This window comes from Mycteria americana, chromosome 21, assembly GCF_035582795.1.
Source record: "Mycteria americana isolate JAX WOST 10 ecotype Jacksonville Zoo and Gardens chromosome 21, USCA_MyAme_1.0, whole genome shotgun sequence".
Taxonomy (NCBI): Eukaryota; Metazoa; Chordata; class Aves; order Ciconiiformes; family Ciconiidae; genus Mycteria; species Mycteria americana.
The window spans coordinates 4222138-4240807 of NC_134385.1; the positions used below are offsets into that span (position 1 = coordinate 4222138).

At 45.5% G+C, this 18670-nt stretch overlaps 1 protein-coding gene across 1 annotated transcript in view; it reads left to right on the plus strand.

Annotated features, from left to right (window-relative positions):
- The window catches only part of MAN1C1 (mannosidase alpha class 1C member 1), a 69145-nt gene that overhangs the window by 42468 nt on the left and 8007 nt on the right, over positions 1–18670 (plus strand). Inside the window, exons 4-8 of the mRNA XM_075522450.1 lie at positions 3361–3476; positions 5682–5762; positions 7972–8066; positions 12471–12594; positions 15088–15181. Coding sequence (XP_075378565.1) covers positions 3361–3476; positions 5682–5762; positions 7972–8066; positions 12471–12594; positions 15088–15181 — 510 coding nt within the window. The remainder of the gene's footprint in view (positions 1–3360; positions 3477–5681; positions 5763–7971; positions 8067–12470; positions 12595–15087; positions 15182–18670) is intronic.

Sequence of the window (18670 nt, forward strand, 5' to 3'; positions counted from 1 at the left end):
TTTAAACCAAATGTTTAAAATGACACGAAGACAAACCAGCGGGGAAGCAAGGTTTGCCCTCCACTTTGTCAAATACAGGGGAGGAAAGCTAAGCAACTCCGAGCTATGCTTTAGCAAAGATTCGAGCATGTTCCTAATCCCCGATGCATTTCATGTATTTTAAGGCCTTACTTGCTAAAAACATAAAAGGCTCTGTAAATTCAAGCAATATTTTTCACTTCAATTAATCATCCCAGAAAATTGTAACTTTATTGTCTCTTTGTCTCTGTTTAGTTTGAGCAAATCCAACTTTTCTCATTGTTTCTCTGCAGATTAGGAAAGGCTTTGTGGATTATATCATCAAATTAAATCGAGCCTGTTAGTGTTACTCTCAGAATATCACAGTAATGGGCTGTGCCTCAGGCAGCATTGCCCTTCCTTCTCTTTTTAAAATGTTTTGCCTGCATCCGTGATGCTCTGAGCTGGTGTGTCTCTCTTTGCTAATAGGAAAGTGTATAAAAATCACATAATCATTAATATTGAAGAATCATTAAGGCTGATAAAAGCAGCTCTGACTGTGATGATGTTGTTTTTCATGGTCACTGCTTTTGGAAAACATGCCATACAAACATCAGCTCAGTTGTTTTTTAGAACCCACCAGTTGATCTAGTGGCTGTTTGACTCCATCTATTGCACTCTCGGAGATAGCTCCAGTTAGATGATCATTTCACAAGCCTGCAGGAATAAATGGATTTCTAGAGGCTGTCTCTACTGCCTTCATCCCTTTTCCACAGCCCCTGTTTTTGATGCAGACAGCATCCGAAAGCCAGCAATCTGTAGTTGAGCAGTAAAGTCTTGGTTGGGTTTTTATTAAAGCAATGATGTGCTGACTGGCTGAAAAGTGTCAAAACTGCAATCTTGTAACATCAACAAAATAAGGCAGGATGCCTTTCTTACGGGAGAGGAATGCTGAAAGCATAAATGAGCCCTGCATGAAATTGGTGGATCTGAGCACTTCTCCTCTGGGGAAAGGGTATGATGTACATCAGACACGGTCGCTTTTTTCTCATAATAAGAAAAGACCAAAGTCTTAAGGTTCATGACAGATGACTGACCTTTGCCTTCCTCTCCCCTCTGCAGTAGTTCCTCGACAGTGCATCCAACTGGGTTTTCTTCTCTGAAGCAGAACTAGAATCGAAGTAACACTGAAGGTCTTGCAAAAACACCAAGCCAATCTGAGCATGCAATAAAAGGCTGGGAAAGCTGGGGAAATTTGGGGTAGTATTTTAAAGTCTGTTAGTGAGAAGAAGGAACTGACCCGAGCCGAAGAGAAATATGTCTCGGGAAAACCCCTGGGTATAAGCAGCGTGTGTGAGTCTTTGTGGTTACACTGCAAAGGGAGATGATAGGGACAGAGCCGGTACAAGCACTTTCTCCTGCAGAAATGAAACCTGAACCTCATCCAAGTGTCTTTGCTGCCAGAGACTCCAAGAGGTCTGACTGTCAGGGGTGGGTAGGAACGCGGCTGCAACTGAGCAATGCGTGTGTGTGTGTGTGGGCCTGCACGTGCAGCTTGCTGACGGCAATACAGAGGCAGCTTCACGCCTATGTCCCTGGTGTGTCACATCCGCAGAAGGATGACTGATGATGATTCCAAATGGGAATCCTCCACGTGAGGATTTGTGTTTGCTGAGTTACCCAAGAAAGTGATGTCCTTTGTAATTTAAGCACAAAGGGTTTTGAGTCATGGTGTGCTTCATACCCTTTGCTTTCCCATGCTAGGAATAATTTTAGGGAACCCTAACAGAAATAAAACGCCAGCACTGAGATGTTCCAAACCCAGGGTTGTTAAGATCTCTAGTTTCAATTAATCTCAACTGCTACAAGATTGTTTGTCTACGCACCCTGTATAGTTTTCTTGGCATGGCATGCTGTCGTGGTTTAGCCCCAGCAGGCAACCAAGCACCACACAGCTGCTTGCCCACCCTCCCCCCGGTGGGATGAGGGAGAGAATCGGAAGAGCAAAAGTAAGAAAACTCATGGGTTGAGATAAGAACAGTTTAATAACTGTAATAATAATAATAATAATAATAATAATAATAATAATAATAATGTAATGAAAAGGAAAACAACAACGAGAGAGAGTGAGAGGAACAAAACCCAGGAAAAAAACAAATTATGCAACTGCTCACCACCCGTCGACCGATGCCCAGCCAGTCCCTGAGCAGCGATTGCTGCCCCCCAGCCAACTCTCCCCAGTTTCTATACTGAGCATGACGCCATATGGTATGGAATAGCCCTTTGGGCAGTTGGGGTCAGCTGTCCTGGCTGGGCCCTCCCAGCTTCTTGTGTGCCTGGCAGAGCATGGGAAGCTGAAAAGTCCTTGACCAGTGTCAGCACTGCTCAGCAGCAACTAAAACGTCAGTGTGTTATCAATATTATTCTCATCCTAAATCCAAAACACAGCACTGTACCAGCTACTAAGAAGAAAATTAACTCTATCCCAATGAAACCGGGACACATGCCATGTCATTCTCTCTCACTGGCAGTTCTCCTATAGTCCATTTGCACAAGACAATGCTGAGTATGCAATTTTTTTACATGGATGACATGGTTGGTCCAAGTACTTGGTTGGCATTTGCTTCACCTGCATGTGTCCCATTGCCATCTGCTGGAGAATAGTGAGCATGCTTACAAGGACTGTTCTGTTAGCTGGAGGAAGGGAGCTGTCCCCAGAGTCACCCACTTTCTGTTCAAGGTTAGTTTCTGGTCTCTCTGCTGCCAGATGAGGCTGTGTTTTGTGTATATGCTGGTAGTGGGAAACCCTGGGTCATGGCATGGTGCAGAAGTACTTCGTGCCCCAGACAACAAACACTGCATCAGGACAGAATGATCAAAGTCCTGTCTTGGATGATCTTGCACAATAAAAATATAATGCTCTTCCCTCACTTAGAAGCAGGTTGTGCTTGTTAGAAATTAGAGTTAGAAAGAGACTGAATTTAGATTTACGGCTGAACAAAGATTAGGGGTGGAATTGCCTAACCACTTTGGCCAAAACAAGAACTGGAAAACAAGGCCAAGGCTTGCAGTCATGACTGGTGGCTTAAAGTGTGGACCTTGAGCTGTTCCTTGCAGGTATTTTTTTCAGAAGTGTCAGGCCTTTGAAAATTGGGCCTCTCCAAAGCAACCCATTTTGGGTAGCAGAGCTCACTAGTCCTGTTAGAAGATCTCAGCCTAGACCATGGCCAGTCTGGATCCCATCCAGACATCACCAGTGTTGGGACTGGAAGCTGCTGCCTGTCCCAACTCCTGCAGATTGATTTAGAGCTAAAGAAGACTGCGTGAATGGGGCTTCATCACGCTGTTCTGTTTGCAATGCAGGAGGCCTTCGAGGAGCTACGGTAGTAGATGCCTTGGATACTCTGTACATCATGGAACTCGAGGAGGAATTCCAAGAGGCAAAGAAGTGGGTGGAGAAGAGCTTTGACTTGAATGTGGTGAGTCGATTACTGGGAATGCCTATCTTGTCACAGAAAAGCTGCATGTTTGGCCAGTTCTGATCACAGTCTTCTCTAAGAATCATTTGGGGAGGGGAACTATGAAGTCTGTGGGGGAAGAAAGCACTCAACTCTGATTTTTTTTTTTAAGGCCAAAGGGACTACTGTGATGATTCACCTCATCTTCTGCCTATACATGGCACAGGGTTCCAGCCAGGGGCCACCAGATCAGACTCACCGTGTCTGGCTGAAAATGAGATTCAGTGTTTAATGTTTTTTGTGGTTTGGTCTGGGTTATAAAAACAGCTGTAATTATTAGATACTCCAAGGAAGTTTTATTTATCAAAGAACAGGTTCTGTTTCATCTCAGTTAAATGTCTGCCTGTGATAAGACAAGTTTTCTTTTTACATGCTATAGATTAAGATTGAAAACACTGATCTCCTTGACTGGGCCCTTTGTTGGTATGTCATTGCTGGGACTTGTGCAGTGGGAGCGTGGCACCTTGGCAGCAAAGTGGGAGCACATAGTGAGCCTAGATTTGGAAGGAAGGGCATCATCTCTAAAAACGGCCAGAGATGCTCACTGTCTGTGGCCCCTGAAGCTTTCCTAGCCACTTCTTAGAGCTAGTGTTAGGCTTGCTGGGACTGTGGGTGTAACACATGCCTTGCAGTGCTATGAAATGAAAGATGCTGTCCTTTATCTCACTTTGTGGCTGGGGCCCCTTGCCATAGCTCTGACTGTTGGTCTCCAAGCCAGCTCTTGTATTTCTTGTGGGAGAGCTGATGGGATCTCATCAGTGGCATACGGAGAATGTTAAAACCAGAGTGCAGTTCAAACTTTTATTTTTTTAATGCCAGCCTAGTTGTCTGTTGTGAAAAATGGTACTCCCCATGGGAACAATGCATGCAGCTGCCTTTATAGAAAAGCATCATTTGGGAGGGCACGACTGGCATTCACATATTCATAAAAGGAAGACCACATCTGATAAATTTGGTGAATGCTCTCAGTACGTTACTGAATCGATAAACAAGGGACAAAATCAACTGGGAGATAATTTATCTGGATTTCATAAAAGCTTTTAATCTTGGCCTGCAGAATAGATTGATCTGCAAAGACAAGAATGAATGCTATGGATTGATCGGTGGAGTCAGAAAGCACAGCAGAGGGAGACAAGGAGGGAAATTAATTAAAAATTGGCTCTAGACGAGGAACTCTGATAGTCCAGAAAAGTGAGGCAGGGACTCCAAGGCCCACAAGCTCTGTTTGAAACTAGGTGCCGTGATCTGTCTCATGCAATTTCAGTCATCATCTCAAGAAAGCACTTGCTCTGTTTTGTAACCTGCAGGTATTTGGAAAGGGCAGGCTAGTTGCAGAGGTTCAAGTGCCCCTTTGCTCACTGAAAGTGCTTGTGTTGGTGTAAGATCTTTCTGGCTTTTAGCTTTATGCATTTGTGTTAGGGTAGGAATCATTTATCATGCAGATTCAACGGCCAGGAGCATGTATTTTTTAAAGGCACATTTTGAATGCAATCGTTTTGACATTTGCTGATCATCAGCTGAGTAAGTAGAGCAAAACTTGTTCCAGGTGAGTGGGTTCTTGAGCGATTCAGTGAACCATATCTGTCTGTGTCTGCTGTCTGTGGTGGTGGGGCACGTGGACATCATGCAGCTTGCCTCTCCATAAGTATGCCCATGATAGGCACCCTATAGGCTGTGGTCCCCTCTGAGCCTGCAGAGTGGGGTGAGTCTTTGAATGACAGAAAATAACTACCTAATGCAGGAAGTGCATTACGTCTATCTAATGCAGTGCCCTCTTCACAAGAAAATGGAGAAAGCAATTTTTCCATGTGGCTGTACAATTTTCTCTTTAAATAACACATTTCAAGGGGCAAATTTTTGCCCTAAACTCACAGCTTTTTGCAAGGCATAACCCAAGACAGGGTTGGATGGATGGACAAGACATCTGCCCTAACTGATCTACATATTGTCAGCTGGTGATAAATGGGCAGTTTGGGTGTTTCTCTTCCCTTCAGGCTCCACCTGTCACTGTAGAGCAAATGAAGTGCTGTGAGATCTTAGACAAAAAACTGTTTTACACTGTGGGTGAGGACTGGGAGACTTAAGTATCTGCCTACAGTCTGTTCCGCTTAGCTGCCATTTGTGTGTGCAGGCTTTGCAGTCAAGTGTATCATTATGTATTTTCAGAATGGAGAAGCATCCTTGTTTGAGGTGAACATCCGCTATATTGGAGGACTGTTGGCCGCATACTACTTAACTGGAGAAGAGGTTTGTTTCAGCAGCTCTGCATGTCTCACACAGTCACCAATAATGAACTGAAAGGGTTCTTCAGCAGCTTTTCTCTGAGCATCAGATAATCCCTCCATAACAACAGGCTAAACCTATCGTTTTTATGAATATCGAAATGCCACTAATGTTCTTTTAATTAAGTCTCGCATAATTACCTTGCACACACCGTGCATGGCTCATTTACAAAGATCTTTTCTCCTGTGGGCAATTCTAGCAAGACATGTTTTCGGTTGGACACATTGCTCCCCAGTGAAATGCCATTTGCAGTGATCTTTGTCTTTGTACTTGTTCCTTTGTATTCTAAACATGGGCAGTATTTCATCAAACATCATTCCAGATTCTGCCTCGGACTAAGGAGGGCAACTGATTAGTGACAAGTGCTCCAAACTCTACCTGCACAGTCTCCAGTCTCTCTGTAGCAGTAGTTTCTAAGATAAAGTGCCCTGGGGTACAGGGAAGGAGGGTGGCAAACTGCCAGGGCAGGGTACCTGTATCCTGCCAACTCATGTGACAAAGTGATAGAGCTCCACAAATTGTCCCCTTGCCCAGTAGGTGTGGGCTAGGTGTCACAGCCCCCCGTGTAGCGCGGTGGAGCAGCCGTTCAGTGGATGCTCCCATCCCCCGGGAGTCCTGGCTAAAGCAGGAGGCTCTCGCTTCCACTTTCCTTCTTTCTCTCCAGCCCAGCAGAGGCCAGGGCTTAATGCCATAATCTGTTTTGTAATGTGACTGGACTGGAATTTTACAGCTGGCTGTAGAGGGATGAAGAGATTATTCCTTTGCCCTGGAAGTCTTAGGCGAGCAGAAACTCTGATTCAAGGGGGAGTTTTGTGAGTGAAGGAACTGGAAGACTGGCTCTTAAGTGAGAGCTTAGCTCTCATGCCATACACTGACCGTGGCTGGGTGCTGTCCACCATAATAGGATGGGATGGCTCATCACTGCATAGTGGCACCATTGATCCGTGGAGTCACAGGAGCAGCTCTGTTACTTTAGTTGCATTTTAAATGAGTTCCGGGAATGACTTCTCTCTGTGATTTCCCTCCAGGGAAAACTTTCAAAGACTCAGTGTCCCCACTCAGGGCCTGTCTCAGTCACAACTTCAACAGGCTTCAGATCAACAGAGCAAAAAGAAACCACATTAAACCATAAAACTCCAGCAGTCACCTCTTGAAGTGCAGTCAGCAGCGATGCTCAGCAGCCAGGGCAGTGCCTGTCATATACCCAGTCAGCATCACCAGGCTGAAAGGCAAAGATCAAGTCCCTGTCTCTTGCTTTCCCTTCTGAACCAAACCCCTACCTCCTTGTGAGTGTATCAAAGGTCTGCAAGCCCACAGGAGAGCTCAGGTTTCCTCAGTGCCGTATTTCTAGAGCAATAAATTCCTGCTTTCTGAGAACTACTATTACAGCTTGGGCTGGTATAGAGGGGCCAGAGGTAAAAGGCTTGTGCTTTATCTCCTAAGTCACTTACAGACTTCCCTTGATCAGGACTAATCTCGAGCAAAGATTAGTGCTTCTATCAGTTTTTCCCAAAATAATTGTGTATGGGGCCTTTGTGCTGCAAGCCACCATAAGCTATAATTTGATTTGAGAGCCCAAAACTCAGGCATTAAAAATGGAAAAGGAGCAGCTTAGCCATGAAACCATGAATCCTTCCTGGAAAAGAGCTGCAAGCAAAAGATTGTTTGTTGGAAATCATGTTTTTTGCGAGAGGAGATGACACAAGCTAGACAAACCCATGTTGTAAATCTAACAATGCTTCACCCTAGAAAGATTTCTTTTGATTTTAATTCAGTCATTTCACCTCCTTGTGTCCTCTGCCACCCTGGGAAAAGGGAAGAATTTGTCCCCAAAGAGTACTCTTTGGGTCAGTTCAGATCACTGAAATTTGCTGCTGAGGTATTTGGGGTGTTCTCATCCAGGCTGAGGGTTTGGCAGGGGACTTGGGACTGGTTTAGCATAGATTTTTAGAGGACATTCAAATAGATACCAAAGTTCAGCATGACTTTTGGTTCAGATCTATCGTGCAGTGGAACTAGGGCAGCAGCATACCTGAAATGGTAGATTCTTATAGTGCGGTACTTTTAGCTTTTTGTAATGGTGTGTTTGAAAAAGGGGATGTGAAAGAATCCAGTGTGACTAGTATTCACAAGCAGTCCATCAAATATTTATCCTCTCTTCTTCTTTTAACAGGTGTTCAAGAGTAAAGCTCTGGAACTTGGAGAGAAACTTTTGCCAGCTTTTAACACCCCCACTGGTATCCCACGTGGCGTCATAAATCTGGGCAGGCAAGACACACGTCCTTACAAGCATGTCATTTTATTACTGAATGTTTGTAAAAGACCAGGACTCAAGCAGGAACAGCAGCAGTTCCTCAGAGGTGCCCCCCTCTAGTGCAGATTCTTCGAGGTCATTTGTTTTGCCAACTCAAAACCAAGAGGTGCCTTGGCAGAGATCGCAGGTGACTCAAGTTAAACCCAGCTGTGTTTTATTAATTTTGGGCTATCCGCAGTTTCTTCCTCTACCTCTTGGCAGGGCTCCCTGCTGCAATAGCATTTTCCTCACTCTCATTTTCTTTGAAAGGTTATTTGTAGTCTGCACGTAGCATGCGGTGCTCTCTGTATTTTTGCGGTGTGCCCAACTAGATGAATGTGAATTTATCCAGGCTCCATGTTTGGAAAAATTGGGAAAGGAAGTGGATGGGACTGGCTGACAGTTTTGCTGCTAGAAAGGGGGGAGTATAGATCGTCTAGTTTTCTCCCTGCAGGCAGCCCTCAGCCAGGTGTGTATCCTTCACTTCGAGGCACAACATTTCATGTCAGGTAGGTGGTGTTCTCATGCTGGAGGGGAGCTTTGAGGCAGCTGGGCTAAATAGCTTGCTGAAGGTCTCTCAGCAAACAGAGGCAAACCTGGAGGCTGGACTCCCAGTCTCTGATTCTTGCTAGTAGACAGTGTTCTCTGCCAAGAAGGGCTCATTGGCTCATTTTGATGCCTACAAACAAATCCCCCAGGGTAAAAGCTGCATGCCGGCTGAAAGAGAGACAGCAGGAAATGTGGATTAACAAAAGCCTTTCATCCTCACCTCTTGCAAAACTCAGAGCAGCAGCCATGAAAATCATTATTCATCTGCTAGCCCAAATCTCCTGTTTGGCTCACGTCTCTGTGAAGTGCAAGACTTTCGAATGTTTTGCTGATCCATTGCTCAAATATCACTGTCACCCTTCAATTGTCTTACCGGCACGTGATCCCAGTGAAAATTTGAGCCACTACCACAACTTTAATTGTCTCTTTTTACAGAAGAGACATTCTGCTTCCTCTGTGGCTGATAAAGACTCGGCATAGACTAACCTTTCACAGAAATGCCAAACCCTCCCCTGCCCTTTGTGAAGACAATTGAAACAGACTGTGTCTGCCTAGACATTCCCAAAATGTTTTGCTGATGACCTTGACTAAGAGCAAAGAAAATCAAAATACCACTGAGCCCACAGTCCAGAACCCCTATTACTGGCTTGAGCTCTGGCTTCAGGGCCATGAAAGTGCTGTGAGGGCTCAGAGTATCAATTGATTTAGGAGCAAGGATGAAGCGAGCTAAATCTGTAGACTGACTACTGCAGCAACATGATGAACAGCCAAAGGCTGTAAACCCAAAGGGGAAGGGAGTTACTCAGTGTGAGACAGCGCGTGGAAGTGGAAGCAGAGGAGAGTGAGGTGATGCTGTGGGAGCACACTGACCCAAATGTCAGGGCCAAACCAAAGCCCAGAAGAGTTTTGCAAGAATGAATTCTCTCTCCGATTCTACTTTTGCAAGGATGTGCTAATTCCAGAGAGACCTCATCGTCTCAAAAGGAGGAGAGTCTTGCAGCATGTGTAGGCTTTTGTTGGTGGTAGCTTGGGGGGGTGGGTTAGGAATGACATTCAGAAATTTGAAACAAACCAAAGCTGGCATTAAGTCAATTCTGCATATACATTTTTGAGGACCCAAGTACAAAGACACCCACCCCCCAGCTCTTCCCATAGCCAACTGGCTCTATCTCTTCCTATCACCTCACACCACCTTTTCCTCATGTCCCCTCTCCGCTGATGTGCTTCCCTGTGGCCTTCTGTTTTCACACAGGCACTGTATCATATCTCACACAGGCTTGTTTTCCATCCTGCTGGTCCAACTGCCACGTTGTCTGCCAGGTCCTAGAGTACATTGTCTTCTCAAGCTGCTGCTCTGTGCTCTCTGCCTGCGTGTTGCACTGTGATTTCTCTCCCGATGCCTCCCGTTCCGGGTCCCTGTCCCCTGCTTTCTTTCACATCTCCCCTAAACTCTCTGCACCTCCAGATTTTTCCTCATCATCCTCTCCTGGGCTCTCTCTTGACTTGGTGCTGTTTTGCTGCTTTGGATCTCCGTGAGGGAAGGAGATGATACAGCCGTTTTCAGTCCATGCTTGCACTGGACAGTGTTTAAGGAAGACCCATTTATCTGGGAGATAAAGAGAACTCCGGGTATTTTCTTTTGTCTTGAAGACCAAGGTCCTTTAAACGGTAGTTTCCTCTAAGATGTTATAAAACAGGGCAGCTGTGAAGACCCAGTTTGTCCAGTCTGTAATGCTGAAAAAATGTTTTCCTGCAAGGGGTCATTTCAGGCTGCTCTTTAACCGAGGGACACATTGCAGCCATACTCTGTTTCCTCCAGACCACCTCTCCTTGAGTTTTACTGTGATTTGTAACCCAGGGCTTGGGTTCCCGGCAACACGGTCCTTGCAGGCAGTGCCTGGCTGCGTGTTTGGGACAGAAGTTCCCGGAGGAGGGTTGTGTCGGCCGCTGTGACCCCACATAGCCACTGTCACAACAAACACAGCCCCATTTGGCTGCTTCCAAGCACTTCTCATTTGAACGAGCTCAGAAGGCAGTTTCTGTTTGTGAGATCGTATTTGTTACAATGTCCCTTCAGTGCAGTAAATAAAGAAAAAGTAATTGACTCTTTATAGATATGAGAACACTGTGGGATTGTTTAGCACACCCATGCCAGGGCCAGCTGCTGCCAGGTTCAGCAGATACGTCCAATGCGATATTAATACCAACATTAACCTGGTCAGACTGGAGGACCTTTCTGCCTGCACAGGAAGATTTCTGCCATAAACACTCGATGCTATTGGGGTATCCGTTTTAGCTGCATACAGCGTTTTCGAATGAAAAGCTGGTGATACAGCCTCCTGACAGTTTGCAGGGAAGGCTGACGTTTGGCAGTGACTGAGCAATTTGAAACAGCGTGAACATATTGCTTATCTAATGGCTCTTTTTGTCTGGAGGCGAAACAAACAGCTCTGGACCTGAAATGGTTTTCCGTATATCACATGGAGGGGAAACTTCCCCCCCCCCCCCCGAAAGATCATTAGTTTTAGCCTCCTGTAAACAACAGAAACCCTTTTCTTCTAATAGCCAAGCTTTCCGGCGCCATCTAGTGTTATCCCCGCCCCCACATCACTGGAAACCTGTTACCTCATCAGTATCAACCGCAAACAGCGCTCACAAAGAGACGTCAAAATCAAAGCCACGTCACTTCTGAGATGGCTCAGCCGAGCTTCCCTGGGCCAGCACCTGCAGAGGCTATTTTGGGACCAAGGCTTAAGGATATAGGACATTTTCACGTCTGTGTAGGTTTCGGAGAGGCGTGGAGCTGTCATCTGTAGCAGTGGGATACAAGAAGGAAGTGGTCGAATGTAAAAGCAAATCCAAGGGTGAGGCTGTTAACAGCTTTGGAAGAGCCTCTGCCCTCCCATGTCCATAGGGTAGTTTTCTTTCGCATTTAAGGGAGAATTGATGCCCTCCTTATCCCCAGAATTGGCTCCTGGCTTTTCTCCAAGGATGATTTCTCTCCATCCCTGCCCTTTGCATGGATTTGGCAGGGTGAGGGGAGACAAACAGAAACTGAGAAGGGATCCCAGTACGTCAAAAGTAGGGACGGAGGCACTTTGTATAACTGGCTTCTTCAGACAGTGTTTGCTGCCTTCTGTAGTTTTATGCTGGCTCTCCTGTTCTTGCAAGGCACATGAGATGAGCGCCAGTGGGGTGCTTTCAGAGTCAGGTTTGTCCTGTGCAGATGTTAAGATTCCCCCTTTTTTTTTGCATTACAGTCAGGTTTGCCCAATGGCATCTTTCTCCTGGTGTTCATGTTGCTGCATCCCTGTTGCAGGCATACGCTGGGGATGGCAGTGTCAAGTATATATAAAGAGTGTGAGATCTTGTTGAAACAAGGTGCTTAGGGACAGTCTGGATTCTCCATAAAATAGCAGACTTCCTGGACTTGTGGGACATTCGAGATGCGAGAGTTCAGCCCAGGCTACTTCCAGACACATTTTATCCCAAAGTGTCTTGTGTAGGGCAGGCTGTCAGTGTTCTTCCAAAGTTTGCTTTAAGCTGATCTGTTTGGGAGGGATTTACTCTCCCACAAAAACTGCAGTTTCCCAGCATGTGCAGTCTATATGTTTGCCCTATCCTAAACAATCCCTTGTAAAACTATTGCTCCATCCCACTAGAAATGCTCCTGTGAGAGTCCTAAATATCTATGCGTGTCCTCTACATGGCCCCTGTTGAGACCTGGCGTGCGCTGCATGCACATAGCAAAGGCAGGATCGGTGGTGGGGGGACCTCGGGCTTTGGCTGTGTTTTCCTGGCAATAAAGGCTCCCTTTTCTTTCCTTGCAGTGGCATGAGTTGGAGTTGGGGTTGGGCATCTGCCGGAAGCAGCATCTTAGCAGAATTTGGTACCTTGCACTTAGAATTCATGCACCTCTCAGAGCTCTCTGGCAACCCGGTGTTTGCAGAAAAGGCAAGTACTTTCTAACTTGATCTTCAGTGAATTGCTCTCTTCGTACTCCTGGGGTCAGTGCTGGAGCAGAACAGCACTTTGGTCTGCCTGCAGCAGACAACATGGCCGCAAAGTGTTCCTTCTCCCCAATACCAGTACAACTCACCAGAGGAGAAACCTTCCAGAGTGGGACACGGGTTCAGAAACTTGTGCCTTGCAGGCTGCAGAGGTCACCAGGCCTCAGAGCATCCTATGTACCAGCTCACTGAAAAGGTCACAGCGAGCTCCTGTTGGAGATCCCGTCACACCAATAGGCCTTGGAAGGCAGCTACCCCGGTGTTTTTCTTTGGCCATTTACATTTGCTGTAGCCCCTTCACCTGCCTCTCCATCACTTGCAGCCACTGGGGAGATGGGGATGTTTTTCCCAATGTCTCAGTCATGTGAAGTTGTAGCAAAAACTTACTCAGAAAAGGGCACAGCCAAAATTAAACCATCTGTTGGATGCAGACTGCAAAGATAATTGTTAGTTCTGATATCCTAATAGTAGTGCCTTGTACTTGCAGACCTTTTTACTCTAAACAGGCATTAAATGTTATGCTCCAGCCAGCAAGATTTCTGCTGAGGTTTCTTGTGTAGGAAAGGCCTGACAGTTGGCATATTGGATTCCTTTTGTGTAACTTGTAACTGAAAATCTATTAATATTATACATTACCTTGAGCATTTTTTTCCACAAGTGATCTTGTAGTGCGTGTGAGAGCAACTTAATAAATATGCTGTTGAATACCAGCAAGTCATTAGCTTTTGCTGCATGTCCCTGAAGAACCAGCTTTGAGGGAGACAAATTGTTCCAGTTAGAATTCAAACTGCCCCCATGAGCCCAAAGGAAATGGGGCCTGTCCACAGTGGGGTGAAAACAGACAGTGGTTCTGGGATTGCCAATAAAAAGCTCAAAATGGGTATTTCCAGTGCAGGTCTGACAGTTGTGAAACAAGAAGAGAATTTGCAGAAGAGACAGGAAGAAAGAGAAAGAAGAAGTTAGGAGAGCAAAATGGGGAATAGGATGGAGTGTGTGGAAAGCAATAAGGGTGGTCTAAGCAAGAGGAGCGTCACAGAGGGGTGAGCAGGAGAGAAAAGCAGAGGGTGAAGGGAAACTAGAAACTGGGGAAACTGTAGGGAAGATAGACAGACTGGTGATTTGAAGTAAAGGAGACAAGCTAAAGATTCCTGAGGACAGTGATAATGACAGATTGCTCAGAGGAAGGCGGGGAGCTGAGAAAAGACCAGTAAAGGGAACAGAAGTATGGAAAGAAAATGCATGGGAAGGAAATGAAGGGGGGGGAGGGCGGGAAGAGAGATGAGCACTGAAAATTCCAGGGCAGGAAGATGCACCATTAAAAACTAGAACTGCATCCATATTCCAGGTTCAAACTGTGGCATTCTGAGCCAGGGTCAAGCCTCTCTCCCCAGCCTAACGTTGCCTCCTAAGCTCATAGAGGGATAAGGGCAGAACCTTTCTAATGGACTCTCCTGAGCTGAGCGTGCCTGGTGTGTGCCACAGAAAATGTATCGCATTCATCCTAACACCCTCTGAGAGAAAAAATGTAGGATGATGTGGGCTCAAACAGCCCATCCTGTGGGAAATTACTTCAGAGGAACAGATCAACTCATTAACTTGCAGCTTGGGACTTGTGTGATTTTCGCAAGAATAAAGTCCATCTGTGTCTTTTATTCAAACATGTCATTAATATGCCATGCTACTAAACTTCAGTAAATATTATGCAGCCTGACGACTTACTTGGAAGCACCGACTTAAGTCTGTAGCCAGCTTTTGGCGTACAAATTGTCTAATTTTATAAAAGGTTTAGAGTGTATTAGCTGCTCTGTAGGTTATAATAGAATATTTATGCTGCATACCATTTAACTTTGTCCCTTATGGGAAAGGCCTATTGGATTTAATGGGGGTGAAACCAAGGGAGGTTTTAGAGAATAAGTACAGCTGTTCTAGCATATTAAAGGAGCTGTCTGTTGTTGAAATTAAAGGCCCCAATTCATCATGTTAAGTGACCACATGGTGAATTTAAGTACTGGGTGAGTCACTCATCCCTGCCACTCCTTTCCCTTTGGATCATGGAAAAAATCACCCTCCGCATCTCCTACGTTTCCACCCGGATCCCAAATCCTCAGGATTGCTTCTGGACCACTGTTAGCAAACTGCTGCTACTGCTTGCTGAACTGGGGCCTTGCAGGGTTTTTAGAATCATTTCTAAAATCCCACAGAGCTGGATAAAAATTGTGCTGAGGAGTCCAGCAGAAAATTTTCTCCATAACGGCCCTCTCACTGGAGAGCCATGTCATTGGGTTCTGCTTGCACGATGATTCACAACGTTACAGGCTGCTGTGCTTGTTCAGCCAGGGATCAGCACTAATGAATTGCAGAGTTCTCAGTGACAGTGCAAAACCATCGGCTTTTTCAGCAGCAAAGTAACATAGTTCTTGTCTCTCATCTCTCCTAGGTGATGAACATCCGCAAAGTCCTGAACAGAGTTGAGAAGCCACAGGGCCTTTATCCCAACTTTCTCAGCCCAGTGACAGGGAACTGGGTGCAGCGTAGGTATCACTCTGTGTTCAGAGTCCTGCCTGGAGCATTTCAGTCTTTCCATTATTCTTTAGGAACCAATAGCAACTGTCAGAGCAGCAAGCCAAGGAAATGTCTCGTCAGGCAGCCTGTTATACATGTGATTAGATAATGCACCCAATTTGTAAGATGCAATATAGTAATTGTACACTTATTCCATCAGCCTTGTTTCCAGCTGAGTGTCTCACCTCCAGAGAGAATTAGGGCCTCTCTTGCACAGGGGAGGATAATGGTACATGGTTCATCACACAGATATTAGAAATCAGCACATCTCTTTAAGACCTCATCCTGCAGTCATCACATAGCCCACAGACCTCTTTGGGAGTTGCATGGGAAGGCTGTGAGCAGAAGCGCTGTGAGATTTACTTCCTGAGTGTGCTGCAGCAAGTAAGGAACCACCTGGAGAGGCAGAGGGCTTACAGAGTCTCAGATCCCCCTAGGATCCAGGGATGCGTTCTCTTACGTGCATTCGTGTAACCCGTCACCATGGTACCTCTGCGTAGTGCAATTTTGTGCAAGAAGGGTGAGACAAGTATGTGTTCTTTTCTCTTGTTGGGAACCCAGCACTGGCCAGCACTGAAGACATGGGCATTTAATAGATGCTGCTCTGATATGAAAGAGGAGCAATAACCAGGAAAGGGCTTGAAGAGAGCAAGGGAATACTAGAAGCAGCGTACCCAGGGAAAGGTTATTTACTTTCCTGCTTTACGCACGCAGCCCCTTCCTTACCCAGAGAAGAGACTGTACCCCTCTTTTTGTGCCACCAAAGGGCAGAAGCTTGCCCTCTGGTAGGAACGTGAGAGGCTACTTCTGTTGCTGTGCCCCAGATCTCTGACGTCAACTTTCCGCTCTGTTAGGATTTGCTTGTTTTGGCAAGGGAGAGTTGCTGGATTTCGTGTTTCTCTGTCAAAGGAAAGAAAAGTCTCTTTTTGCAGAAGCTGTTTTTAACCTGTCAGTGGATTACATTTATATCGTTTAAGCAGTTTTCTTTGAGTCGTTGCATTACCTGGTGTCCCCATGTCTCGTTGCACTGTTTGCTCTGCTAGATCGCTCCAGACCTTTCTAACTACTGTATTAATAGCTCTGATTGTAACTGACAGGCGATTGCATGGCTGCCATCATCTGAGACAGTGAGAGAGCACTAGCTGTGAGCAACCCCTGACCTTTAACTGCCACATCAGCACCTCTAATGGTAATTGACAGGGCTTGGCTTGAAAGGTGTCCCAACAAAGCACCTTGGATGGTTGCAGTTGTCCCATTAAACCAGAGCTGTCCTTTGGTGCCATGAAGAAGGAAGGTAGCTTCTGTGTTTGTCCCATTAATTGATCTTCAAAGTTATCCAATCCCTTTGTAAGCAGTTCAGCTTCCCCTCCACATTTGTCTCTGCAGAGTTGTTGCAATATGTTCCACTTGAAAGGCTAATCTCCCATCCCCTACCACACCCCTGAGATGCCATTTTCTTTAGGTTATTCCCAGCTGGCAGCCACACTGCACATTTTCCCAGGCACAAGCATTAATTCTGCCTATTCATTGGTGCTGAGAAGAGAATTGCCTGTCTGTTACCATAACTGATCATTACAGAATCTTTGGGAAACTGAAGAGCTGTGCTCTTAATTCAGATGGTTAAAATACTCAGCTTGATACTCAGTATTCATCTCTTCTGCCACTAATTTAATTCTATTTATGTCTGCAAATTTTACTTCATTGTACTGACCTGCTCCCACCCCTTGCTGACATATAGAGGGGCCTGTTGCTGGTTCTTGGAGCTTATTAAAAGTAGGCTCTGATTACTTGTTCAGGGATAGGCTGATTTATGCAAAAGGACTAGAGATAACCTCTCTCCTAGACTTTCACGTCATGAGGGCAACTCATGGCAGGGGCTGCTTGTGGCAGTTGCTCATAATATGACCTTGTGGTCTGAATCTGTATTCCAGCGAGGGAAAAGGCTGATCAGCCTCTTCTGCATCTCCAATACTTATGGTGAGAAATAGATTAGGACCAAAGTAGGGAGGCAGCTGCAGCCTGCCACAGAGATGTTCCCTGTAGGTGCCAGGCTCTCATTTTCTGTCTTGTCATTAAAGCTCTTTGCGGGAAGCTGTTTTTCTTGGAATTGCTGTGATTTTCTTAAAAGGTGTATCTTTGACCTGGCTGAATGAGCAGATCTTCTAAATGAAGAGGCAGTGCTGTACCTCTTCTGAGTGCAGTTGTTACCTTTAGAAAATTAAAGCACGGTCCCCTGCTGAAATAAGAGATTTGTTTATGCAAAGTGCCTAGGAGGCAAATGCTGGCAAAGCTGATGCCATATGGAAAGCAATTATGTACCAGGGCTCCTGCTTTGGTGATTTTATGAATGACACACTTAGGATCACAGAGCTTCTCTTTAAAGACAGGCTGTGCAGCCGGTGTTTGCAAATAGTCTGTCCTCTTTTTTTCTGAATTCATGCATCTAATCTCATTGTTTTGCTATGGATTATTCCACGGATCATTGGACACACTGTATCGGGGATATTTGCTCTTCAGGTCAGGAAAGTGCATGGCTGTTGATCTCTTCTGTTGGAAGGATTTAGCATTTACAATGAGCCTCAGGACTTCATATATGTACAGTGAAAGGGAAAATAAAAATCTGAACAGCTAACTCTGAAAACCCTGCTGCATCTGCTTGCGTTTAAAATGGGGACACGTGCAGACACAGAGGTGGACACTGTTAATTAACAGGGATGGTTCAGTCCATGGTGGGTAATTTGTCTTGCTCTTCTAAAAAGGGGAGTACTTGGCTGCTTGAAAGAATGAATGCTGCTTTTCCCCTGTGGTATAGTTTAAAGATATAAATCCATCCAGCAGTTCCCCCCAGGCAGAAGCCTGCAGCTGTCATGCCCATTTCACAGTGCAATTCTTTAGCATCTTCCTCTCCAGTAAGGTCATAGCATTGTGTACTCTGAACAGATAGCCTTGAAAATCTGATTTCTGCAGAAGGAAATATTCAGTGCACATCCTTGTACCTGACTTTATCATTTTAATATGCCAACAACCCCAGCCTTCCCCAGGGCACAGAGTCCCACCATGAGCCAGGAATACAAATGGCACGATCAAGAGGTCCCTACAGCAGCCCCTTGCTGGCAGCTCTGTGTGATCCAACATGCATTCTCCCTTTCCTGAGGCAGGGAGGCAGCACCCAGTGGCTTCATATATGTAGAGATCTATCAATACCTGCCACTGCTTTTGGTTTATGAGGCTGGGATTTATGATGATTGCTTCATAAACAGGAAGCATCTTCAAGTTGCAGTATAAATAACTGTTGCAAAATAAGACCTCCGAATAGTTTTGGTAAGGGATACTAATGCTTTGTAAAATGACAGAACATTTTTCTTCTGATTGCACTTTCCACCTTTCTTCCTTTTTGAAAAAGAAATGCTGCAAGCTCTCCCCAGGAAACTGGAAAAAGGAAGGAGAGAACAAGGGCA